The sequence below is a fragment of the Anser brachyrhynchus genome (assembly GCF_964034855.1).
Source record: "Anser brachyrhynchus genome assembly, chromosome: 7".
In the NCBI taxonomy this organism is placed as follows: Eukaryota; Metazoa; Chordata; class Aves; order Anseriformes; family Anatidae; genus Anser; species Anser brachyrhynchus.
Window position 1 is genome coordinate 24,363,431 of NC_137701.1, and position 27,885 is coordinate 24,391,315.

Sequence of the window (27,885 nt, forward strand, 5' to 3'; positions counted from 1 at the left end):
CACTGTACACTGCTGTTTATTACACTCTGTTGACAGCCAGTCACAAACATGAGATGTTTAAAATACAGCAAATAACTGCAGAAAAATCCATTTCTAAAAAAGATGCAGGTGTATTTTTTTTCCAGAAATAAGTCACCTGCGAACAAATCTTTAAAAAGTGGTGTGCTTTGCTGCTATAAAAAATTAATGCTAATTATCAAAAATCAGGACAAAAACCTATACTCAGTTCATATGCAAAAAGCTCCAGGTCACCTTTTATCATTAATTTAAATTGCTTAGTAAAAAAACATTGCTTTTTAATTTGAACCCTATAATTCCATAAAATGTGCAAACTTTATCAAAATGCAATGTTTCATCTAAACACAAACTCATATTGCATTGAGAAAGCCACTCTTGCATATTCAGGTTAAAACTGAAGTCACTGAGATTTCCATTATTAGGTTTTCCCCTCGCCCATCTAGGCCATAACCGACTTGAACAATCCTTCATAACAGACCAGAAGGAAAGGTAAACGATCTTTGGTATTCTTAGTTTTAGGGGCAGTTTAGCCTTTTCTCATTCCATCCTTCATACTAATATACCATTTTCCATGGCAGTATTTTACTGATGATTAATGCTAGAACAGTATGTTAACAAAATAGTTTTTTTTAACAAGATTTATCAGACATACAGAAAACTGCTACCAGTCCATTTTAGCAAAAGGGTCATTTATGTGCTGTGTTAGATTAATCTCTCTAGAAAACAATTCAGAAAGAAAGTCAACCATTGATTTATATTAAGAGTCTATCCTAATTTTGGCACACTAGGCAATCAATTACTCTGATGATTTTGCAAGAATCTGAATTAAGAGGTTCACTACTGTAAGTTAAATTTGGAAATTTCGTAATAGAAATTAAAAATGAGAGCCTACTTCTCCTTTCTGTTTACTTCAAGGAGAAGAGAATCATAACTGGATATTGAGAAAAAATGCTAGTGTTACACCAATTTCCCCACCCAGATTAAGGACTTAATCCTGCAAATCTGTACTCATAAATATAATCATGACTTTGAGCCTATTCAGACAAAAATTAATTGAAAAAAAGGCATTTAACAACAATCCCAATGGTAATATTGAAGCATAACAAGCAATAATGTATTACAGTACTGACTTACAGTTCCATTTTACCTTGTCAAATGACAATTAAAAACGTGCTTATCTGACAATTTCAGTTATGAGTTCTTGTTACAAGTCTTAATCCTTAAATTCTTAGCATATCTATTGAATAAAAAAAAAAAAATCAAATGTATGCAAAAACAGTGATCCATTGAATTCTCATACATTAAGACTGTACTTTAAAGTGGGAATTCAGATGCCGAAGAAAATCTTCCTTAGATGTTATAGATGGTGGGAAAACTTCTCGACAGAATTCACATACTCCACACTGATTCAGTTCAGAGTCTGTATAAGCTTGTGCCAGCAAATCATTGTCTTGAGGCTGCCAAATGAGCTAAAAGAAACAGAAAATGATTAGTGCTGTGGTTTATGATATGATTTACATGATGCTGTGGTTTATATTTACATTAAAAATACCTGCCTCCTTAGACTAGGTGTACTTAACACGTGCCTTGCCAGAGACATTAACTACTACCTTATCCTAAATAATTAAGGTAGACAAGATTTTTTTAATTTTTTTTAAAAGTTCCATAAACATAACATTCTTGCAAATGCTTAAAACGCCTTGATATCTACTAATGATAAATACTGCTATGAACAGAATTCTGTAATATCAGTATGATAAATATTAAGGCTTTTAACGTTGTATTTCAATACTTTACTGTAGAAGCCGCAGGACATCATAGCCATTTAAACTGAAATAACAAATTTTTGCCTCAGGATAAAATATATATTTCTTGTACAGAGCTAGTATGAAGCATTTGATTTCTATTCTTATTGGTACATACCTAATTTTCAGTTTACTTACAAAATGACTAGAGCAATGTTGTATGTCTTAAGTTACTTATTTAATCTGACTGCCTTTTAGTGTAAACGTGTCTAAGATAATCTCAGTTTTGGGTTTCCTTCTGCCATGACAGCATCAATAGCGCCATCTGAATATCTATCCATACATTCAGGCAATTCTGTAAACTATGCTACATTTGGTTCAGCAGCTGTTACTGCTCTTGGTACCTGAGCTAGCTATTTGAAAGCCAGCAAGTCTGTTTACCTGACAATAGGGACTTGAGCCCGATACATGCTTTTAGTCAGAGGGTAGCCTATATAGCTTGATAGCAACTAGGATTCAGAAAGTCTTCTATCAGTTTTCAGGTAGTTAAAAAATAAGTTCTATCACTTTGGTATTAACAAACATAAGATAAAATACATAGTTACATGGCCAAGATGATAAGGTTTTAAGTAAATTGAAAACTACTGCTGTGACTGCAAAGTAGACAGAATGGCAGCGAGTTGGTATCAGCTCTATGTGGGGCTGGAACCTAGAAAAGGAGAGCGCCCTACAGTTTTTTTTGGCTCATCTTTCTTCTATATTGCTTCAATCACACATGGAAAGGCAAGCAAGAACACTTTAGAGAGTAGCTTCTCTTGAAGTTTTAAATTTCTTGCTATTCATACTTAACAGAGAGTTTTAATTTTCAACTCTTATTCAAATTTATGATGCCAAATAGTTAGAATCTAATGTTTATTCCTGCTATGATAATTCACTGTACAACTAACCTGGCTTTCATAGTGGTTAATCCGTGCATTTAAACCAGCTACAACTTCTTGGAGTCAATTTCCTGTCCATTCCTCATTTAAACAGTGTTTAGCTTATCAGATAGTGGTAGCAGATTTACTGTCTTTCATTATGGTCAGCAATCCATATAATTAAATTGACTAATTAGTAATTAAGTGCAATCACACCACTTCTTTTCAGCTAAAAGAGCCTACTTATTGTATGTTGCTGGTGTAAATTGCATATTAAATTTATCTAGACACTGACACACTTAAATATCCCTAATGAAATGTGTTTAGAATTACTTGTTTTTAATATCGTATTATGTAAAGCACCATTAAAAAAAAAAAAAGATAAGATATTATTGTAAAAATCCCACTAAGGACATAGTTAGATTTTCAGTCTTGGAAGCACGACAAGGGAAGATACTCATCCAGCAACAAACTGAAGCAAGCACTTAACTTCCATTTCTTTCTTTGAGTGTTAAGAATGTTTAAAATGCTTTTCAGAATAGGGATGTATTTAAGTGGGTGTTTCATTTCAAAACAATATTCAGATAAGATCAATAGACTAATGACTTGCTTGTAAAATTGTGAACATTCTTAGAAATGTTTTTGGTAGAAACAACCCCCTCAAACTGTGAATACCGATAAACATATGCATCTATATGCAAGTCTCAATTAACAGTAGTCTGTAAAATCCTAGGTCCACTAATATCCATGCTTATTTTAATCTGCTGCTCTTTTCAGTCACATGTTTTTTTTAAAAGTTACATCCTAAGAAAACAGTACTGAGTTTTCACATTTAGTATCCACAAAGAAGGAAAGAGCTAAATTTATTACAGCAACTGAGAGCAGTTCCAAGAACTTACTGTTGCCAAATCTACTGCATTTATGGGGTTTTCCATTTTATAAGTTAACATATGTAGTAAATACTTGAAAGTTTTATCTACACTAGGGAAAAAAAATCAGGTATCTCATTCCTCTGTACTGGAGCTTCACCAGTGGTAGGGATGATGGTAACATAACTACTCCCTACAAAGGTGGTAAAAATACTAAGAACAAGTATTATTAATAGTTTTTGCTAAGGTTAATACAGTAAAAAGGGCATTTATGCAAGTAACATTTTAAAATATTATTTTAATCTACATGTATAATTATCTGTGAATCAAATCTTCAGCAGAATTAATAGTCTGAAAAAAACTCCAAAGCTGAGTCAAATTCACTAGGAAAAATACTAAAAAAAGCAACCAACCAAACAAGCAAAAACAAACAAACAAAAAAACAGCTTTTGAAGGCAGCTTCACAAAAGTGATGGATGTTGAGAGAGAGAAAGCAAGATTAATAAATGTTAAAGTAATATTGGCTTGGTTCAAACAAGCCTCTGGATAAGATACATTTTAAGCTGTCTTACATGTTCTACAGTACTATGTAGATATGATTTACAAATACTGAAACAGTATTTGCCTTTTTTCCCCAGCTGTTAGCATTATTACATTTTCTCCACAAAGTAAATCATTTACATTTTAAGTGATGCCCCCAAATTAATATCCTTTTTTTTTCTTTAACAGAAATACCAATGATAAAACCAATAGCTGGCAATAAGCTGAATAGCTTATTGCTATTCAACTGCAATTCTCTACTTTTTAAGCTGCATACTCCCCTATCAATTTATAATCACATACCAGCTGTTTCACTTGCTGTAATATACAATGCAGGGTGCCATCTATTGAAAAACACAGACTAACTAGTAAAAGAACAAGCTGGAGAGAAAATACAAAAAAATAGAAGAGTAACAAGCAATGGAGTGAATACTTCACAGCTCCACAGGAATTCTACCAGTGACAAAATAAGTGGTTTAATTTGTTTAACTCAGTCACAATTTTAACGGAAGATCCAGTGAAAATTAAAGCACAATAAAAGCCATAATTAGTAAATTAATATAGAATTGAGATCTCCTGCATAATAGAGAGGTATTTAAAATACATTTTGAAAAATCAGGCATATAGTTTAAAATAAAAATAATGGAGAATAGCAAACTTTCTATGCTTTAAAGTTTTCATCCCAAACTGGTTTGCAATGGAAAATTAAACTAGAGTTGGTGTTAGAAGAAGAAATCATAAAAGCTAGGATGTCCTACAAATGCTTCCCAAATGCTAGTTTTGCATGTCATACAGTAACAAAATCGCGAGGTAAAGCTCTTTTACCTCCACGTATGTTGTCATTAGCAAAGAACATAAAAAACACATCAATGTAAAGAGGAAAAATATTCCAAATCCACCTTCAGAGAATCCCTAAATATCACTATTTGTATATTCTCAAAAAGTTCTCCTTTCAGGAGGTGTGAGAAAAGCCACAGAAATATAGGGGAAAAAAAAGGAAAAAGAAATCAGTCTATAAATTCTGATCAATTTCACTTGAAAGAAGAACGGTACACAAAGGAAGCAAAATATTCAGAGATGGGAATGATACAACCTGCTGAAACGTTAGCCTGCACTACAGCAACTGGGCCTTGCTTTCAGAATTCCCGCCGACTTCAAGTAGCTACGACTGAAATTCAAGCTCAAAGTACTTATATAAACATGACTTAGGTATCTTAGTCTACTTCCACTCATTTGTAAAAATAAATAATTATGTTTTCCTAATGACTGCTTAAACTATGAAGAACATATTTTAAGTTTTCTTAGAGGGGAGGACTGAGATCCTCTTTATACCAGATAAAAAGTAGATCGTTTTTTCCACAGTGAAGTATTTATCTGTTTAGTTTTTTTTTAATTAGTTCATTTGTCATATTCTCTGCTGTATGTTAAAAACAATTAAAACAATTATGTGCCCTATTCATCTGAGATCAAGGGTAGAAGGAAAGCAATCTAGGGGGCAACTTATGATTAATGACACCTTTGAAACAGATATAGAAGCAATTAACATCTACATGAACTGAAATTTGTGTGAGTATATACAGTGCTTACAGCTACTTAAAATCTTGCCCTATTTCCCTGGAAAAGTTCCTTGTATACATACCTCAGTGTCAGGGAGAAGAACTGACAGAATATATTGGCTTAAAAAAAGACTGTTGAGATACCTCATAGATTATATTATTCCTGCCTCAAAGACCTTAGCAATGCGGTTGTCTGCATGGCTACCTTTTTTTTTTTTTTTTTTCGAATGTACAGTATTTATAGAAAGATACCTGGTGAGGACCTCTGACAGTTGTCCCAGCAGCTTCTAAAGGAAAAATTGCTTCAGGTGATCCCTGGTTCGTGTGCTTAGGTATAAACGTGAAACCAGTGTCTGCTGTTTTTAAGCATGTTTTGTCACGGGTATTTTCTACGGGCATGTTTGCATGATTTGGGGGGTTTGTTTTGTCAACAGTAGTTAAGCTTTGTAAAGCTGAGGTCATGAGATCAACTCCACGAGCTTCAAATGAGTTAGGTTCCAATTTACTGAGGTTAACAGCACGGTCTCTGTGCTCCAGGTTAAAATGATGATCTTGAAGCATGTTTTCAGCTATACCAGTACAAGGAACCGTTGGTTTCTCCTGAGTGCTCTGCAAGAAAGCAGAGTCATTGTCTGTAGGTGGAAACTTGACATTAAATTTAGAAAGTGATTCTACAGAGTTGTTGTCCTCATCTTGGCCCACTCCTCTTGGTGTGATAGATGTGATGCATGATGCACCTCTATTTATATCCTGTATAACCCGAGGCTTAAAAAGCTCTTCTGCTTGTTCATCAGTTTTATCAGTACACTGTATCGGCATGGAAAACTGTATTTCTGTGAAGAAAGATTGAAGAAAACATTAAGCAATATATCATTATTCAGGGTGTGATGTTGGGGTATTTTTCCTGAGATGTTTTTGATTTTCCTTCTTGGCTTCTTAACCTTAATTTTGTCTCTTTGAGATCAGTTCAAGATATATTTTTTTCCACAAACATTAGCTCTGACTCAAAAATTATCAGAAGAGAAATAAAAGCAAACAATTCTGTTCTAATAATTCTATTTCTCTCTGATTTGTGGCTATAAACATTTCCATTTTATTGAAACTTATGTTGTCCCATACCCTTAACACATACTTGCATATATTTACTGAAGTGTTCTGGCAGAAATAGAAGCTGGAACCAAAACTATTACACACAGTGCCAAGAACATGTTAGGCACCATGAACAAGATTTGAGAAGGTATTCAGGTACCAAACTCCCATCAACTTTCAAATTAAGTAAATATTTAAACTGAACAATTATTCAGAAGATGGACCATATTTCCCGTGTTTTGAGTATTCCCCATTTATTTTTGGGGCTCTGTACATTTACTATACAAAGGTCTTCTGATATCACTCGGATATTGTAACAAGGTGGGCCACAGAATTAATAAAAATGCAACAGATCCATATGATGTACAGCTTTTCAAATAGTTAGTTGAGTTAGGAACACATTTAAAGAAAAACAATTAATTCTGGAATAAGCTGTGAAGCACCCACACCCCAGACAATGAAGTTTAGTAGTGTACACTAGAATACATTACAGTTCAGATGTAGCCATTTGGAGCCATAAGCTACACATTAGCACATCTAACAAAATTTGGGCAATGGCGAAACTTTAATTAGAAACAAGTGTTGGTATCGGTGTCTTTTGCTTCAACCATGTAAATTTGGCAAGTAATTTTGAAATCATTTAAGAAATCTTTTTTATTTTTTTTTTTAAATAATTTGACCCTACTACCAAGCAAAGCTAGTAGGAATACCCATAACAGCTTCAATTATATTTTAATGCAAGCATTAGCAGAACTGGACATTCAAGATCTCTTCCAGTGGCCACAAAAATCAAGTCTGCCTTTTGTTTTCAGGAAATGTTGGGTTAAGCTCTTGTTCCGTATAACAAAACAGTATTTAAAAGTCTGCACAAGGAAGTCTAGAAAATCAGTCCTCTGACTCTCCTCAGTCCAGCAGTTTTCCTCTAACAGATATGGGGCTAGAGACATTCATAACAGACATCTTTTGAACTGACAGCTAAATTAAAAGCAAGCAAGCGCTGTCATTCACACAGTATGATGGGATATCACATGTAGTAAGTGCCTGCCTCTCACTCCAAGGGACAAAACAATTATGAGAGCCATTGATGTGACGACTGTCTTTTATAGCATGTGATTTGGAGCATTCGTCATAGAATGCCAAAACTGGCGGTGCGTTTTCTTGGTGAAATACTGAGCACCATGTGAACAGACTTGAAAAAGGCAGATGGTAAACAGTGGAAGTACTTCTATGTATGTGTAATTTACAGTATTTTCAAATATAAAGCAAAGCTTTCAAACAGTTGAATCACAATAAGAGCTTAAGTATGATATTACCAGTTTCAGGTTCTGGCTTTATCCTAAATTTACTCAGTTGGTCTGTTTGTTCTCTGGCTAGCATACATATTCGATGACACTCTTCTTTCATCTCCTGGAAAATAGTCTCCAGATTCTCCCTAGAAGATCAAATTGCAAATTAAAGCATCAACCACTTCAGCTCGTTATGACCTTTAATCTAGTCACACTCACAAACCAGAGAAAAACAATAGTGTAAGCTACTTTTCTTGGATAGCTTGTTCCTTAACATATGTATATACATTTTTGTTCTCCTCTGTAAAAGCAAGCAGAAAAGAGAAAAAAACACATAGTCAAATAGCTATTTAGTCATATCATACACACAAACATTCAAGCTTAGGGCCTGACTCTTCAAGGACCCAAAGAAAAATCCTTTACTTTTTTTTTTTCCTTCAATTCTCTCAGGTATCAGTGGAAAAGCTTTTATTTCACGAGTGTGAAAGATACTGTTTGCATCCCATTCTAGGCAAAATAGGATTCCACATTAACTGTTTTCTACTGCTTCCTGTGGACTTCAGACTTTGCAGGAGAAAGAACACACAAACATTTGTTACTGTTCCTTCCTTCTTTGTCTACCTGACATTTTTGAGAGATGTCAGTAAACTCATTCCTCTCTTTTATACAACATCATATGACTTCTCCTTTTATTCTGAGGGGTCTTTTTATTATATCTTTTCTAGAATATCATATGGCCATCTGATATTTAGTTATCTGCATTAAAACTAGTAGACATAGCTCTCCATGCTGGTTTGAATTTTATTTGCCCAAAGGCACCACACATCACATTGTTCAGTTAATGATGCATTCATAAAATTCCATCGTGAAATTTAGATAAACCTGCTGAGCAGTTTATATTTCTAACCACATAATGGATTTTATAAAATGAACTATAAAGATGAAAAAATTAAGTTTGTGACAAACTGGACTTGTGTTCTCTTTTGCATCTTTGCATCAAAAGAGGTCAACAGGGGTTTTTCTTTAATCCCATGAATTGTTTTCCTTTCTACTGCTTATTTGTCCAGCGATCAGGAGTATCATGAGCTGTGCTCTTACTTCTGCTGCACTTCTCTTTCTGAAAACAAATGTCTAACTGGATCTTACTTCAAGAAACAAACATCTACAGAAGGAATTAAAGTTCAGGTATTTCAATATATAAGAAGTGAGAAAAGACTCAAGTTTTTAGTTGGAGGTTTAAAATATACATATGATTAGATAAACCATTCTTCATTTGTTAGGCATTTGTGATACCATAACAAATGTAGATATACCATAACCATTTAGATATACATCAGTAAATACGAAAAAAAAAGTCTTTATCAGAGTCTTATTTCCCCTCTTTCTTATCCTATAGCAGTAATGATTCAGACTAAAGATTCACACAGTTCACCTAGTCTATGTCAGAGAGTGGCCAAAACCAGTTGCCTTGGCAAGAATGTAAGAAGACAGGAAGAATTCACAATACTTTTCCCTAATACTCTCCCAAGCCCCACCTTTAAGAATCTTCTATTTGACCCCAGCAAAGGTTGTTAAGTGGTATTATTGCCTATCCTGTGAAAAATGCAAACCTAAGTTTGGTCAATATTTTTCCCAAAACACTGGCAGAAGGGGGAACGCTTGCTTGGGAAATACACTGCTTTTGGTTCCTTGGTTGTTGCCAGGGCTGGCTGGCCTCAGTTTACAGATAAACCTGGTTTCAAACTCTCATTTAGGATGGATCAGGCCAAGAATTATTTCTTCATGCTGACTATCAGACCTCCTCCTGGCAGCGCAGCAGGCTCCTCTGCTGTGCTGCCATCAGTTAATCCATTATGGTAGTACGTTCCTGCTCTGAAGGGATTTAATGCAAGGGAATTAATGCTTATCCAAAACCCGGCATTAACATCCACAGTTATTTCCCACAGAGTTTAACCTCCTGCTGAACCAAGTGGCTATTTTTCTTCCTCCCAACTTAACTCTATATACCTGCAAAGCCCTGTTACGATTCCACATAATCGCTGGCTTTATTTCCTTCCCTCGCTAACTCTTTGATCTCTGCTGCTCTCCTGCCCTGCTGCTGCCCAATTTTTAAGGTACTATGTGGAAATGATGGAAATAACAGGTCTTAGTATCAGAAAAGACAACCAAAAATAAGTTGACAAAATGTTGCAGAAGTATTTACCTTGCATGCCCAGGTGAAATACCAGAGAATCCTAGAGATAATTCAGGCTTATCTGGAACAACTTTCTTACTTTTCACCTTGAAGTAAAAAATGAAAGTAAGAATCACAGGTTAGCATATTCATTTTGCTCTTCACCCTGATATGAATAAAAATGTCACAGTATCCTTCACCTAGTCATTCTGGAAGCTCTCAAAACATTCACAAAATGACAAAACCCTTTATTTATTTATTTTACTTTGTGTGAAATCTTATTTTTAGTTTAGCTTTTAACAACTCAGCATGGCATTCCTCTGCTCATACTTTCTTGAAAGAAAACTCATTCTAAGAATATTGCTTCACTGTAAGTCTGTTTTAACCATGTACAAGTTAAGGTTATATATTGCATATAAGCTTGTTACTGAGGTATCCAGCAATTTCAGCTCATAAAAAAAAAAAAACAACAATGTATTCACAAAAATTTTCAATGAACACATCAAAAGCTAATGTGTCAAAGAGTCCGCACAGGTTTTTGGATGTTATTAACTTTGACTACCACCTTGTGGTTCACTCTAGCATTACATCGTTTTAAGTCAATGCCAGGTATTAAGAAAAGTTTTTATGATAATCGGTCACTAAACTGCAGTTCCCCTAGATCTACATTACCAGATGGCCCGGGTATGTTCATATGTCCTCCACATCAGACTTAGAACTTGATCATATGTTTGCCAAATTAGCTGGTTTCAATATATTGCTTATAACCACTGACCCATAGCCTACCTGGTAGTAAAGTGCAACTGCAGCTCCTGTTGGCGCATTTGAGCTGCTTTAAACGTCCCTACATTGGTTACAAACAGCTGCTGTAAAAAGTCAAGCAAATGCTTGCTTGGTAAGTCTGAGAGCGACGAGTTGTGTTGCTTTGTCCTTTTAGTTACATTCACTTTGAATTAGCTAGCTAAAATATATTTATAAGATTGCGTTCAGTCTGCAGTACAGCTATCCCACAGCTATATTTCACTCCGGATGCTATTTTACCACAAAAATAGGGTGGGGTAAAAGAGAAAAAAAATCAACTCAATTTTGGTGAAAATTCCTGACTGAAAATTATAGAACTGAAATGCTGATCTCGAGTTTTCACAAATATAACGCTATAATGACATAATATAAAAATAACACACAAACCAATCGATGAATTACATAGTTCAGTTTCCTATGTTCCTTATATAAATTAATAATTTCCTAGTAACTATTTAATGTTGACATTTAAAATAATTTTCTTAGAACAACTAGTATAAATACATTTGAAAAAACTAATAATTTTCAAAAGTTTGGTTTCTCATTTTATCTCCACTTGTTTTAATCTTATCTTACCTCCATTTTGTATATTGGCATCTGCATACTCTTTTGTGCTTCATTTAGTTCTTTCAATTTAATTTTCAGAGATCGTATTTTATCTTCTTGGTTGGAAATAATAGACACAAGCTTCCTTTCCTTTTGACTGTTTTTGTCCTCAAGTTGCTTCAACTTCATGCTCTCATTTTCTAACTGTTCCTAAAAAACAATTTTAGAAATGCCAGTACAATTAATAGAACTGAGCTTTGTGGAATATCATTACTCAGCAATCCAGAAAAAGCTAAATAAAGATTCTGCAACATAAATAAAAGCCAGTATTATTAGCTAAAATATTAATTTTGAACTGATAGTAAAGGCCTTTTACTGCTACACATAGATGTATCCGATCATAGATGATTGCTCAAAACAACTGTATGTTCTGAATTTGAGTCATATTAGTGAATATAGAAAAAATACCATCTTGATTCACTTACTCTGCCATATACATTAGCATCTTATTTACAATATAGTGTATGTTTAATATATAAAATAATAATTCATTATTTTCAATCCATCTTAAACAATTTTAAAGGTTTAATTTAAAATTTTAAAATTTAAAATTTAAAATTTTCTGCAGCTACCTCGTTTTTTGAACAAGCCCAAGAATACCGCAATGCTAGCAAGATTTACGAAATAAAAAGCGGTGGCTGGCCCCACTTTAACTACAGATCTGGTAATTTGGGGAATTTTTACGTAAGTGGGCTTTTTGGTGGAATGAAGAATTATATAAGGAATGATTATTATTATTATTATTTTTTATATACACAGAAGTAGTCCTTGAATAATTTTCAAGAAAAAAAATCGATGGTAAAAAAAACAACATGGCTATGAAAATCTTATAGTAGTCAATTTATGAAATCTCTAGAAACAGTGATATTGAACTGCATCAAGTGTCGCAAAGTGTGCCCTGAAGACCCACATGTGTCTCTGCAAGAGAAGTAAGCCCAAGGGGTTTACTCTGCAAGATGGAATGTAAGCCAAATGCAGTAAGATAGTCTGTAGGCAGGTAGAGCAAGGTAAAGAGGAAAAAAGCAAATAAATGTTTTTCTGAGAAGAATATTTGTTTTACTTACAAAATGGGACCTAAATAGATTGAGGTTGTGTGTTTGGAGATTAGGCAGGTAAACGCTAATGTAAATTATAAGATACGAAGTTATTATCAGTGAGATATCCCAAACTAGACAATGACAGCCATACAGGGATAGATTCAGAGCTGGTCTACAGAGACACCAGGTGGTTAAGCATGGATGTGTGCATATGCAGCTAACACAACATTTTAGTGCCAAGAAGTTACCCTATCTGGATAAACAAACTCAGAAAAATGGCTTTGAAGGCATTGTTTTTTCCCCAGTATCAATCGTGACTTTATATAGTAAACCTAAGATCAGAGCTTCAGTGCAGCTCTGGACTTGGGTGGGATCCCAAGTATCCGGATTAAACATCAACTGCTTGGTAGGTTCAAAACATGGTCTAAAAATGCAAAACTCCTCTCTCAGCACAATGTGCAGATCTTACATACCCAGTCATTCAAACACCTTTGAACTGGCAAGGTATTTCTGCTTTAGGTATTGCAAACTTCTTAATTCCTATGGCTGAAGGAGTCTTCTGCTGATAGGTGTTGTGGGGAGTATATAGAACTCATAGGACAGATCATGGAACGATTTCTATAGTCTTCTAGTGTGGAATCTGTACACTGCATCATAGTAGATAAGAATCTAGGGAATTGTATAAAAAAAAGACAACAGCAACAGAGGAAAAAAAGAAGAAAGGTTTTCGGATGCAGTTCTGGAAAAAAGCAAAACATCTGAAGATTTTAGGCCAAAGAACCCTGAAGACCATCAACTTCATTAACACGCTACAGCAACTAGGTTGGATTTTCTCAAAAGGCGCAACAAGAACACTAAAGCACTATGAGGCATAGAAAGTTCAGAGCAACTTCAGGAAATATCTGATGACTGAGAAAAGAATCATACAGAGCAATGTGCAAAAAAAAAAAACCCACCTATGTTAAGAGGAGATGGAGGCATGCATAAAAGTATTTTTAACAGATCTGAAAATACTGGAAGAATGTTATAGCCAGGCTGAAGCTGGACGTAGTTTTTTAACTATATACCTTTTCCACATTATTCTAAGACTACAAAGGTCTGAAAAACATGATGCAGCATAAGAATAATAACAAATTCATAGTATCTACAAAGAAGGCTTCAGTATTGTTTTGTGTACAACATGAAAGCATACAGCAACATGGCTCATGACCAGTTTAGTTCATACATCAAGCCACAGTTAAATATGAAAAGCGCTAAGCTGTTAGTTCTCCACCTGGGTCATGCAGAGCAAACCAAACATAGTTACCAGGGAATGCTCCGGTCATCTAAGCACAAAAGAAACAGTACCTATGGTATGGGGAACTACATTTTGCCCTTCCAGGAACACAAAGTCAGTAGTATTTCATTCTGTGGGTTCACAGGCCCCAGGCCACCACAGAGCCATTTGGTAACAGGGTTCCCAAACACTCCTTGGTCAAATTCCATTTCCCTTTTAAAAAGCCAATGGGACACAGCTTCTCCTGTATTTTCCTTTTAAAATGGGATGCATGGAAATCCAAACACCTAGGAAAAAGCTTATGTCAAACACAGCACTTGCCCTTGAAGAACAACTTTATCTTAAGTACAGTGAACTAACTCTTTCAGTGAGCCTGTGATACAGCGTTGATCTGCACATACCATTTATCCATTTGGAACTAGTACAGCTCCAAAAAGCATGGACTTTGAAAAGCTTCCAGACAACTGGGAGCAATGCAGTAGCAGCCAGTAGCTCTCTTCCATTTTTCCTATCTTTTCCAACAGACAGTGGGGACAAGATTTAAGAAAACAATGAGAAAAGCCACGTGGGAACCAATGTGAGAAGAGCCATTCAACATGTTGCAGTGAAGATGTATCAGTGCATACCAGTGTAAGTCATCAGTCTTGTGCACTGTCAGCCTGTCACACCAGGAAAAACACTTGCAGAATTATTACATCTTTGGGGATCTTTTGGTAATACAAGCTCTCATATGTTGATCCTCTTACAGTTTCTAATACTGACCAAATTTGGGTGTTTGCAAACAATGTGGTAAAGTTTATAAATTGCGTTAAGTTTTAGCTTAATGCCATCAAGTATGTCACACAGGTGATACCTACTCAGTTAAGGACTTGGCCACATAATGGATCTTTTAAGAATGCTGGTATTAGCAACCAACAGAGAGGTTACATCTGTATTATGAACAGATCAGTATCTTTTTTTTTTTTTGGAGAGGCCTTACTTCATAGGATACTCAAGTTGGAAGGGACCTCAAAGGTTCTTCAGATCAACCTCCTAATCAAAGCAGCAGCGGGAACAATATCTCTTAGAAACCTTTTCCAATGCCTGGCTATCCTCCTAATGAAAAGTTTTCCGTTATGTCCAGTCTGGACCTTTCATGTTTCAAATGCCTGTTGTCTCATCTTCTTGCCGTGCACCACTGTGAAGAGCCCGGCTCTGCCTGCCTGATAACCTCCCTGTAGGTATTGGAGAACTATTAGTTCCCCCTGAAGCCATCTATTCTACAGGCTGAACAAGTCCAGTTTCTGCATCTTCTTCTCATAGGGTACATGATCAAGATCTCAGATCCTTTCCAGCAGAGTCGCTGCACAGCCAGTCAGTGCCCAGACTGCTGCTGCAAATGCAGGTCCCTTTATTTTTTCCCTGAAGTGTGCTATAACGGCCTGTTTCAGTGGCTTCCTAGGATGAATAAGCTTGCAGATGGTTTTAAGGAAAAATACTATTCAACTTACAAACTACTCTAAGTGGTTTCAGTGAATATTAACTGTAATGATTTTTAACAGCTTAAGCACAAACTTTTAATTATTTTTGGGCAGAGATAGCCTAAACGGATGAAGCAATAAGGAAAAGGCTACCAATACCAAAATTTCCTAGAACATGTAGCAGGGCCTAACTAATCCTAGTGCACACATTGTATCTGTAGCAAAGGATAGCTAAATACATAGACCTGTGAGCATAAAATCATAAAGTACAGCTTTGTGTCAAAGACAGAAAAACTGACACCAGTGAAGTTGATATTGACTGCAACACAACTGTACAAGACTGCTGCAGTAGCTGCTCTTAGTCACTTAAGTCTTTTTAAGCACAAAGATGACTACCATACATCTGCCATTCCTTTGCTTACAGCCTGCATGAGGAAAACCTAAACATTTATTGTAGAATGAACAATTTTGTACGCCATATGCGTTATTCGTTCCTGACACACAGTTTCTTCACCATTTTTGTGGCACAAGAAATTCTGATCAACGAACTCCACACAGCGTTTTATACTGAGGTTCCTGACCAATCTTATTTTCTTCACAGGTATTGACTTAGCTTCCTGTTTTACGGACATTGCAATGATTCTGGTATCTAACTCTGTACTAGAAATAAAACACAAAAGAAGCTTTGCTGGACATTGCTTGCTTGACATCTGTTTGCTGGACAGCTTTGTCTCTGAAACAGCAACAGGATCCACATTCTTCCTAGTTAATAAAGTTGAACGAGGCAGTTCTGAAAAACAGCACCTGAAAAGGCAGCAGTTTAGGTCTCTTTGGTCTCCTCAAGCAGAGGACTGAAAATACCCGGTAATTTTGTATATGGTTTGGTACTGACCAGGCCACTGCCTGACAAAAGCATTTTATGGCACACTGGCAACGAAAATAGGCAACAGCAGACAAAATAAACAAGTATGGCCAAGTTTTTGAGGTTGGAAAACAGGAAAGCTAATCCTTACCTCATTTTAAACCTCTGAAATTTAAGGTCTAACCATGCACCTATTACAAGCAATCCAGCATTTCTATTAACTTTACTGGAGAACAGAATATAGTTCTCCAGTCCTCCAAAGAAATCCTATTGGACTTAGCAAAAGACAGTTTCAATAGGTATCGATAAACCTACACAATTTCAGACATGGGAGAAACTCTGAGTTTCAAGGAAGGATAGACAGCAACATTTTAACTTGTACAATTAGTCTTTAATTATTTATTATCCAGAATTGTACATTTTTGCAAGCCTGATTTTTTTTTTTTCTGGAGAAGTAGAATAAAGGAGTTAATGAAATAGAGGACAATGGCTATAGACAACTTTCATTTTGTTTAGAGCAGAATGTGGATAGAATGTGGTTAGAAAAATATAGGCTTTCAAATAAAATATGTGAGCTTTTGAATTTGAACAGCCAAAAAAGCCAGCACTTCATTGAATTATATACACTGAATCAATGGCAGGTTGATGACTTTTTGGTCTAAAAGAAGTCAAAAGATGATGTCTAGGGAAGAGTACAAGAAAAAAGGAGGCATTCATGATACAAACTTTAATAAATTCCCAGACCTTCTTAGCCATAGTTTCTGCATTTCTATTAACTCAATATATTTATCTTCCATGAAGTTGTCCAATTTACGTCTGGATTAGGAAGCTCTACTACTTGACTACCTGTCATGTGAAGAATCAGCTCCATTATTGCTATTATTATTTCTACTTTTACCCTGACTTCATTTATTCAGGAAGATGGGGACTGTGCCTGGGCTTAAGTGCACATATTCTATATAGTTGATTCTGCATGGAGTTATATCAAAAATCTTCCCATTTATGGCACAGATGAAACAAAATCCAGATGAACTGCCTATTGCTGAGAGGCAACTGTAATAATTGACTAAAACAAAATGCAGATAAAGACAAATAACATATTCCATTAAGAAAATAGCCTCTAAAATAATGATTCCTGCCTCTCATGCATTGCCTGTAATGTATTGTATAGATCACAATTTCTCAGTGTTTCATGTGAGAAGAGCAGATAACACAGCTCCCTTTCTCATTATATGACTAAGTTATGTAAAACCATTGTCCTTGAACAATCATAAACAAGAATATGGAATATTAGGCTTGGTCACATCTCCATATGCAACCGTCAGATACGATTATTATCCAATTCAAGATAGGAAAATGCAAAAATACGCAAAGATGTTCCATCACAGAGTGAACCCTGTGTTATACTACAAATAAAACGCAAAGATTAGGAAAAAAATAACATTTTGTCATTACAGATTTTAGTGTAGAAAAATTATATAAAGACTACTTTTTAAATGAACGAGTGCATATAAATCTTTGACAACAGTACATTTAAAATGTTTGGAAAGGCTTAGTGTTAAGTGAGATTTCTTCAAGATAATTAAATAAGCATCAGTAATCCAATACAGTTATTTTAAAATTAACATTTCTGTTTAAAAACTGCATTTCCATGAATTTAGCATAATTCCTTTGTTCATAGCTTGGGCTTAGGAAACAAATTCTGAAGCTAACTATTTTTAAATCAAATGCCTGATTTCATATAGGTCTTCTTAACATTGCCTTACACAGTCCCTGTTATAGAGACTCATATTCAAAAATAAGAGATTGCTGCTTTACATGACAGCTCCCCAAAACACAATAGGATGACTTAGGATAAGAACAATGCAACTTTGTGCATCTCTTTCACAGTCTTTGCTCAACATGCAAAATCCATTCACGGTATTTCCTGTCTATTCTACACTACTGTTTTACTCTTATTCCTGTTACTCTCAACAGGCTGTACTGAAAATTTAAGTGTTACTTCAGCGAATAGGTGAAGAGGGAAGAGAGATTGTATTAAAACTAGCTATTTAAAAAAAATCAAACATATCACCAGCATCTCCAGAGCAATGGATACTTATTTCCCACCTCATTACTCTTTGAGTGCAGATTTTTCATTTCGTCTTGCAAAAATATGCAGACTGGCTGCGACGCGAATAACTCTCACGAGAGAAAGAGGGAGCCCCTTCCTGACCACTGGTTTTGGCAGGTTAAGAAATAAATAAGCGAGTTCCTATTTTCTGACGAAAATTATTCTAGGGAGCTGGAGCAAACAAAAACTGCACTAAGAAGGACCAAAGACAGATGCTTAGTTCAACTAATCAGACTATAGGGCACCACACTTGTGCACTTCAGGTGAAGATCTCATACTGGAAGAAGAACAGTTCAACCACAAAAAATCTCAGTTCTCTCTTTAGGTTCTCATAGTATCATCACATCACAAATGTGATCTTATGCTAAACATGTTGCAGATGACCATACCTTTAAGAGTCTCTCTCTTCGTTTTGCTATGTTCAGTTTTTCAGAGAGCTGGCTAAAAGATAAGTTGGAGGTTTCAATGTCTTCATGCATCAGAATGTAGGGATGCACATTACCTTAAAATAAAAAGCAACTGATTGTCACTGCATCTTTCCCCATCAAAATATGCTAGGCTGACATTAAATTCTCTGTTTTCCTTGAGTAAGCCTTCACACTAAACAAGCAAGAGAAACCCGATTCTGTGCTTAGAGACAATGCAAGACTCATCTAGCAATAATGAATGTACATGTATTCTTAAAAGTAAAAGCCAACTACTTTGCTATTATTTATGAAAATCAGGAGTGTTAGGCTAGTGTGAATAAATATTTAATGAGCATGGCAGATTAACACATGGTTACTCTGACTCTTCTCTTATTTGTGTAATACAGTCAAAGAGTAGAAAATTATCCATCAATGACTATTTGATTTGAAAGAGAATTACCTGCTATAAAGCTTCAGTTATCCACTAGATCAGCATCACAAGACTTGTCTAATGTAAAAGACATAACCATAGCATTCACATCTAGAACAACCTATGAGTTAAACTTGTTAACAGATAATTGTAAAATTAATATGTGACGTGCTTAATCTAGTGATTGATTTGAACCCGTATTTTCGTAACTTTTATTGACTTCAGTGTGAGCAGGTTCTACATCTAAAGAAAATCTCACCATTTCTTGAAGAGGATACAGAGAGACCTCAGAAGTGTTGCATTTTATAAATAGATTTTGAAACAGCACATTTGTGTTAACTCTCACGTTCGCAGAAAAGTATGATAGTGCTCTGAGAGATGTATATTGTAAAAGCTGAAGCAACAAAGTCAAAACTATTCATCAATGCAACACAGCATAAAAAGAAATAATGTGCAGACTGGAGTACATACCTCTATTAGCATTCAGAGCAGCTAACTGTGAATTCAGTTTTGCAATAATGCTGTTTTGAAGCTCTATCTGTTCCTGCTGTTCACGTATTTGCTGCATGTAGTTCTCTGTCTGCAAATATAATTTAATTAGCATTAATCTTATTTTGTTTTGACTAGGGGTCTCCTATTTAGCATATAAAAAACAGCTCTGATTTTTAAAGATGATTGTAGTTGTGGACCTCTGCATGAAAACCCAGCTACAGTCACCTTTGGCAAGTCTGTACTTTTGAGACTGCACTGATTAGAAAAGGTATAATAAATAAATCCTGATTTTAAGTAACTGTTTCAACTGTAGCAGTTATAGAGGATAGGATAAATTAAGTATAGGAATCTTCTTTCATAGCTGTAGCACACAGGGTTTAAAATTAGAACTACAGCATTTACTTCTTCAGAATGCTGGTCAGTTAGTTTATCCATAGAAAGATATAACTTTCTTCCCCCGTATTTTCTAACAAATAAATTATATAGAAATTGGCTTTCAGAAAGATAGGTTTTTAAATTAAATCAACATTGCTTATTCCCTACAACCTTGTAAGTAACTAATTGTCTACGTACAGAGATTTTGCCTGTTTCTTCGAGTGCAGTAGACTTGGTATTCTAACCTAGAAAACTGAGGGGGGGGGGGGGAAGCAAACAAGCAGAAAATAAGAGTAGCCAATCAGCCCCATTCTTCAACTAGTTACGCTCTATTTTGTGCTATAACCAGGCCATACAGAGCCTAATAAGGCTGCTCACATTTCACTGAGGAGTATGAATGTTGTTAGACAGTCAGCTAACTGAACACATGGTCAGGTGGCAGGAAGATGCTAATATTCAAGAACTATTATTTCATTAGCACATCCCTAATGTTGCAGTTACAGTAGCACTAAAAACCAGCAAGAAAACTTGTGAAATACCAGCAAGGAAACTTACAGAAATGCACTGAATTTGTCTGGAATTAAGAATATGCCTATTATTGAACATGTCAATACCTGGGACAAGACAGGTATGTCTTCACTTCTATTTATAATTTATCCATACTGCTTTCTAATTCTCTGATCTCAGTCATGTTTAAATTCCACACACCCCTACTGCCCAATATGCTTGTCTGTGAAGTAGGCAGGAATAAACCTAGAAACAAAATTTATTTTAAAAGGCCAGGTAGTAGTTGTACTATGAGAGTTAAAAAAAAAAAAGTGATCAAAGAGCAGTACACTCCAGCAGCTACCAAGAGACCTCATGAAGCAGAAAAATCACTGAGAACCAAATTGAAAATGTACAACAGCAATGTCTTGTCAACACTTCTGTACAGAGCACAGACATGACAGCTAAAACAGACAGAAGAGAAGATGCTTTTGACAGCCAGTGTGCACAAATTATTCCTTGAGTCAGATGGCAGCAACAAGTTATCAACTAGAAGATCTGCATGACAACCAACCATCCATCTGTATCAAACACCATCTGGCCGAGATGACTCTGGCTTCTGTGTGCTTGACATGGCTCCCAGCTCTAGAGACTGGCAAAACAAGTGGCCTATCGGTAACTTAAGTAGTAAACTGTTAACAACAGAATGGTGGACAATCCAACAATGTGTGAAGGCCACACAATGAACAGAGGAATTTACTATAGCCAGGCACTGTACAAAGGTCAAACCAAACTCACGGTTTTTGAATAAAAAGACTGAAAAACAACACAAACAAAAATACCCCAACTAGTTATAGTACCAACTCTTCCTGAAAAAATACTTTCATTCTCTTCTGAAGTCATGGAATCAACTACTGAAAGTTTGATTAGGGCAAAAATTTGAACAAACGGCAATCCTTTATGAAAGGCTTTTACCTTTGATTTCTGAACCTGAGAAAATGCAGATGGAAATACTGCAAGCATTTAGTTCACTTAACATTAATGATCTCACACACTTTTCTGATTTTCTTCCATGGACTTTAAGAGAGCTATCTCCTGACCTTGTATTCAATGTCTTCTTTCTATGGCAGAAATTTCTTTCAGATGGTTAGATGCCCCACAAGTATTAACTTGACTGTTTTTCCTTCAAATAATTAATTTTTCATCATAAGAGAGGGAATTCAAAAGATTCTCAAACATTCTAAAGTATGTTGCCTTTTGTTAAGTTAGTTGCAATTTCAGCACAAAATATATCTGACTTGCTTCCTGTGCTTGTTAAGTGCAGAAAACTCTACAGATTTGCATCGGCACTGCTGCAACAGACTATGCATATAGTTAGGCTGAACAGTGGATGAATGACTTGATACTTGTTCTGCAGTGCCTTGGCTAGTTTATTTTGACATGACTGTGGATGGTAAGATCGTACCCAGCTATCAGAATGCTCTCTAGTAGGCATTTCCTTACTTCCAATTGTACTACTGCTTATATAACTTGACATCGAGTATGGTTCACCTGCCCCCGAATAAAGTCCCAGCCTACCTGTTCTACTGAAGTATTGGAAAGTCATGTCAAAAACTTTCAAGCCTTGCAGTTAGCTAACAGAGTTTTCCTTGCTGCGAAGTATATGCACAATAAAATTTGTATCACAAAGCCCCAAACTGATAGCTTTGCAATATGCTGGCACATATGATGAGAAGTCCTAGAAGAATTTTGGCTGAAGCAATGTTTTTTACAACAGCAACCTAAATAAGAATTCAAAGGTGCTCCTTACTGGTCAGAATGCCTCCAGAATCTGTTTCTGTTGCTTCATCATTAAAGAAAAATTGTATAGATTGATTATTTTTTAAAAATCAGTATATATTCTAATCATTTTAAGATAAGTTTGCTGTAACTGTTTCAAGCTATATTGTCCTAATAGCTTGTGCAGTGCTTAACACACTAAGGTGTTTGGCTTTTACATTGTGTAAATTAATAATTCATGTGGCATATTCTCCTATTAACACAAAACGATTTAATTTAAGCTATTTAATAACTTAATTTGATTGAACTATTTACAGTAATAACTTAAAATTTGGTCACTTTTGAGTAAACCAAATTAAATTTCAATATATCCTTCATTAAAGCTGGGTAACTTGCATATACATCTCTGCTGCTTACATTAAAAGGCTTGATTAATCCTTCAAAACAGAAAACACTCTTATCATCTTTAAAATTTAAAAAAATAATAATAAATTAAAGGTTGAAAACCAGGAAGCCACCTACTACATTCACACCTTAATGAATTACTCTGCAGTTTACTGGCCTGGTCTTATAACTGTAATTTTCAACTTTAACAGATGTACTCAAGTGTGCCTAGCTAAAGTGAAACCGAAATCTACATGTACCACAATCCTCCACAGAAGGGGTGGCTTTACAAATACAGTGCAGAACCCAACACATACTTTTTGCTGTAGTTCTTTCACAGCATGGTCCCTATCCATGCATGCTTGTCGATAGGCTTCATAAGCTTTATTAAGCTGCTCTCCGATGTTCTTGTCCATAATTCCCAGTGTTGTTTCATCACTGAAAGGATGGTCAAGTTAAAAGACCTGAAAAATAATCAGAAGGAAAAAGAAAGCTAAGAAAAAGAAGATATAACTAAAAATAAATATAATATCACTTGTATTATTATCAGATTCACGCAATATATGCAGTATGCTTGAGCATTAACTCACATGGTAGTTTGAACTACGGATCTGCTCACCTCAACATTTAATTCTATGCTCAGAAATAGGTTTAAACAAAAGCTAAGTAAAAGCAGGTTAACTTTTAATCAAATTCTGGATGCATAGAACCTGTAAATGTATGCATAGTTACAGTGTTTGAGGGCTGGGACTTATAATTGGTGCAGATCACCAGTTACCTAAATTTATAACATTTCCAACAGTTTGATGTTTATGCAATTGTGAAGTAACAGACATTATTAAAACACAACAAAGTAAAACCCAGCTTTTGGCATTAAACAATACAAATACAAAAAATGTTAATAACATTAGGTCACATCACAACCTATTCTATGCCATATTTAAAAACAAAAATACATGCAGCACCAAAAGGTGAATTAAAAAATCTTTTATCTAAAAAATTAGTAATATCAACCAGTAAGACTCAGACCTTTTCACACATTACAATCAACTTCTTACTCTTTGTGATCAATTTCAGTATCAGCTCCTGAAAATAATGCTCATGAACCTTGAGGCATAAGACTACAACAATATTAACTAGTTACAAACTTCAATTTCAAGAGAGCCTGAACTTTGAAGATACAGATCCTTTACTTCTATAACAATAGATGCCAAAAAATATTTAATTAAAATTTATTGTAATGTAATAAAGGATAGGTAGTGAATTCTCAAAAACAGCAAAAATGGGCCAGCACTACGGAAAAACAAAACAAAACAACAACAAAAAAACAGCAGTAATTCACATCTCCTCTCCTAATTCAATATTAGCATGGTTACCTCACAGCACAAAGTGTGAACAGCCACTGTCACCTATCACTATCTTCTGGGATCGTGCATAAACCACAGACACTACTAAGGAAACATGCAGTCAAGAGAGGATAAGCCATAGCAAGAAGGGATAACCTGTCCTAGACCCTGGCAAAAATCCTAAGGACTGCAGCTTGAAGCTTTTGTTCATTTTTTCTTGCTCTTGAATATCTTCTACATCACTGATGCTTAATACAAAAAAGTGGTTTGACTTTCCTAGAAAGTGCAATGTAGTACTGTATGGATGTTGCATCTTTTTGTCCTGATAACATTATTTTAATGATGCGCGTATATTGCAAAATCAATTGTGTCTCAACTCCAGCATGACAGTACTTTATTAGTAATATTTACTACTTTAATTTATTACTTTAAAGTAAATTCTTTGACAGCTTGGAAACATTTAGGGACCCTTTGATACAACAAGTATTATTGAAATTCACAAAGTTTTGTGTAACTTCTACATTGTTTCATGTAAAAGGTTTTTGTTTTCTAAACACCAGTTTATTAGTTTATAATCTCAGTTACATGTTTACTGTCTGAAAACACAGTTAGTAATACAAACTACTTCATACACCCTCCCCATCCCTCAAAGAGTAACCTTCCACTAACTGGAACATTCCCTCTAATACCTGGGACACATCTTTAAACAGATGGATAGACTTTCTTTCAATTTCAAATGAAGGACTGTTTTATGTAGGTCAAAAAATCAGATACTACATTTGTCTGCAGGGGCAGGTACTAAACTGAGGAAGGGTATTGTTACAGCTGAAAGCGATCGAAAACGTGCTCTCACATTCCTTAAAAACTTGCAGAGTTTGCATTGATGTTGATTTTGTACTTCTCTGAAGTTCTCCAGAAGACACTTAGCTTGTTACAGTTTACTTAATCAACTGTAGTGTCCTGTACGTATAAAAGGTAACTTCAAAAATTGGCTGCAGCAGATTTAAAAGACTAAGTTCAGCTTCCAATAGAGGGAACGGGGTTCAGCTCCGGACAACTCACTATTTGCAGAAAACGAAGGTGTGCAAATTCAATCTCAATTTGGAAAAAAGCAGCACTCTAAATTTATGCCTAACTTCCAGTCCTCTACTGACTGATTGATTCAGACTGCGAGCATTAACAACAAGTTCTACTCTCCTCTGGACTGCTGGTGCCAGAAACAATTGATCCAGCAGACAAAACTGTAGCACTGTGCCTTATTTTCTATGCAGTAGGTAAGAATAAGGAGAATGGTTGCTTATGGTCCATTTCTGTGGAAAAAATGTTCACAATTCTTAATTTCCTGGTAGCTCCCTAAAACCCACACTCCGTGTAAGAAAGCAGAAAGCAGTAAAATTAATTACTGGTGACACTTAGAGATGGAATCATCAGAGGAATTGGTCCTGTATTCCCCTATACTCTTGACACTCATTTCTGCTTCCACCCCACCCTTTTACTTCTGCAAGCACAAGCAGCTTTGCTGTACGCTGTATCAGTGAACTGACCCAGCCTAAAACTAGATGCTAAAGGTGTTTTTGCCGTGTTATTTTTTTTTAGTTTCATGGACCACTTCAAATTGCATGATAGCAGAAGCTCCTGTGTCAGTAGAAGAAAGCCAACGTAGGAGCAGAAAACATAAGCAAAAGGCAGACAGAATTCCTGTTTTCAATGGCAGCATGAACTTCAAAATTGCAATGTGAAGTCTTGGTTATGTAATGGTGATAGAAGTCTACACTGCCACAGGAAAAGATATTCCTGCCTTCCCCAATCTCAGGCCATGTATTTTTGCCACCTATTTGTACCAATGTCAGTGTTTTTATGCTACACAGTTGAGTTGTGCCAGAGAACTAGCTGCCTACTTCCTCAAAAAAATTCAACAGGAGCTAGTTCAGTGCAAGGCTGCTGGAGCACTACTACCAACACAGAGAGGTAGTGGGAACATGAGATTAGCCGTGGGCAGGACTGCAGCAGTCTAGATTTAGATTGGATTAAACTGCTCTGTAGTCACACCCTGAGTTGCCTGCTGCTGGAATAAATAGATAACATAAGAAGCAGTTATCTCATATCCAGAACTCCTTGCAATTAGAAAAAACTGGCTCCTTTTCCTGCTTCTCCTCCATAGACATCAATATTTATCAGGGAAATTGCCAACTGTTCCTTGTCATTTTCTCTGCTCCCTTCATCCAGTTAGGAGGAAAAAAGCAAATACCCCCACTATTTTAACCAAGCTCAGTTATGCTGCATCAATATAGCTACTGGAACGTATTCAGCCCAAAGCTGACAACCCTGATCTTTAGCAACTGACATGCTAGATGTTCATTAGATCCTAAAGACTCTTTCACAACTATTAACAGCAATATGTAGTCAGAACAGATGCAGCGATACAAAATGCTATATTCAATCTAACAAGGACAGAATTAGACAGAGATTAACTCCAGAGTTTGCCTGATAAAGGAGTCCTGTAGATGTGAGTAGCTTTGAGTGTTGTGCTGCCAGACCAGAGGCAGTGGGACCTCGAATTTCATCTTTGAGTACAGACTTGAACACTGGAAAACAACTGGATACAGCAAATATTGTAAGACAAACCTTAAAGTAAACTCACTCAAGGAAACCTGAAGATGCTCTTAAAATACTTGCTTCAAGTGGAAAACACTTCACTGGCACAGGTGGGAAAAAAACAGCAGCAGTAACATGAATTTTCTGCGAGTCGAATGCCAAAAAAGCCCCGACAGAAAAATCAACAACCTTCTGCTGCACACATCCTGAAATCCCAGCACCACGGATCACTACAGAGACACAGTCTGAGTTTTCATAGTGCCTCAGAAACGCCTTCAATACCAAAAAAAAAATAAGGCTTCAGCTAATCATGGGTATACAAACATCCGTTCACAATACACGTGCCTACCTCTCATAGGTTCATATGAGCACATAGATGCCATCCAGCAGCAAGCACTTCTCTACATATTTCTGCTTTCAAAACAGTTTCTCCAATGGAAATATTTTGTAAGTTACACTGCCATCATCATGGGGACTGGAAACCTGTTGAGGCAATCACTTGTGAGCGGGAGACCGAGCGCTCCCTGCACTTGCATTTGGGAGCTGGCTCTGAGGGACGGAAGCCCTGCCTCGCACGGGTGCGCTGCGCCGGCAGCCCGGGAAGAGCCCCCGTGGCCACGGCACCGTCCCAGCCCTCCGAGCTCAGAGCAAGGGCTGCGGCTTACCGGGAGCTGGGGCTGCACACCCCCCCCGGCCGGCGCCGCCAGCGCGCCGCTTGCTGCTCCCCCGCTCGCCGGAGCTGCCCCCCGCTGCCCTCGCTCCCGCAGCCCCGGCCCCTTCCGCGGCACCCAGAGCCCCGGGGCGCTGCCCGGAGCCCCGCTCCCTTCGGCGGGGGAAGCGGCTGCCCCGGAGCGGCCGGCGGAAGCGCGAAGGGGCGAAGGCACGGCAGGGCAGGGTAGGGCAGAGAGCAGGGCAGAGAGCAGGGCGGCCGGGGCAGGGCGGCACCGCAGCCCACCCGGCAGCCCCGAGGCCGAGCGCCCGGCGCTCCCCGCGGGAGGCAGCGGAGCGGCGTTAGCAGCACCTCAGACTTACGAGCGCCTCACGGAGCCCGCGGCCGCTCCCGGCACAGGGCGCTCGCTCCTGCGAGCACCTTAACCCAGGAACCAGAACTCACTTCCTGCCGGGCCTCTCCCCGCCCGCCCGCCCGCCATGTGACGGGCGCCGGCGCCGCGCTCCCCGCTCGGCTCGGGCCGGGCCGGGCCTGCGGCCGCCGCAGCCGCTCGGCGTCGCGGCCAGGCGGGGG

General features: G+C 36.9%; 1 protein-coding gene across 3 annotated transcripts; it reads right to left on the reverse strand.

Moving 5' to 3' along the window:
* TANK (TRAF family member associated NFKB activator) lies at positions 1-27,820 on the reverse strand. Of its 3 annotated transcripts, none has more exons than XM_080601294.1 (10): positions 27,675-27,820; positions 26,992-27,125; positions 23,019-23,165; positions 19,657-19,765; positions 18,738-18,850; positions 11,571-11,750; positions 10,224-10,300; positions 8,048-8,166; positions 5,898-6,478; positions 1-1,487 (listed from the first exon to the last, which is right to left on the reverse strand). In XM_080601294.1, the coding sequence occupies exons 3-10, from the start codon at positions 23,115-23,117 to the stop codon at positions 1,320-1,322; spliced, it is 1,446 nt and encodes a 481-aa protein (XP_080457420.1). In that variant the 5' UTR covers positions 23,118-23,165; positions 26,992-27,125; positions 27,675-27,820; the 3' UTR covers positions 1-1,319. The 3 variants fall into 3 exon arrangements, with proteins under 3 accessions (XP_080457420.1, XP_080457421.1, XP_080457422.1); XM_080601295.1 differs by having other exon boundaries at positions 27,664-27,721; XM_080601296.1 differs by lacking the exon at positions 26,992-27,125 and having other exon boundaries at positions 27,675-27,753.
* Between the last annotated feature and the right edge of the window lie 65 nt (positions 27,821-27,885).

What these genes read in the sequence shown, in the direction of transcription:
- TANK (XM_080601294.1), bottom strand. Translation starts at nt 23,117, where the DNA reads ATGGACAAGAACATCGGAGAGCAGCTTAATAAAGCTTATGAAGCCTAT. An exon ending in GAAGAGAGAGACTCTTAAAG is followed by an intron (nt 11,751 to 18,737) that starts GTATGGTCATCT and finishes ATTGTTTTTTAG; the next exon opens with GAACAGTTAGAAAATGAGAG. An exon ending in AAAGCCAGAACCTGAAACTG is followed by an intron (nt 6,479 to 8,047) that starts GTAATATCATAC and finishes CTTTCTTCACAG; the next exon opens with AAATACAGTTTTCCATGCCG.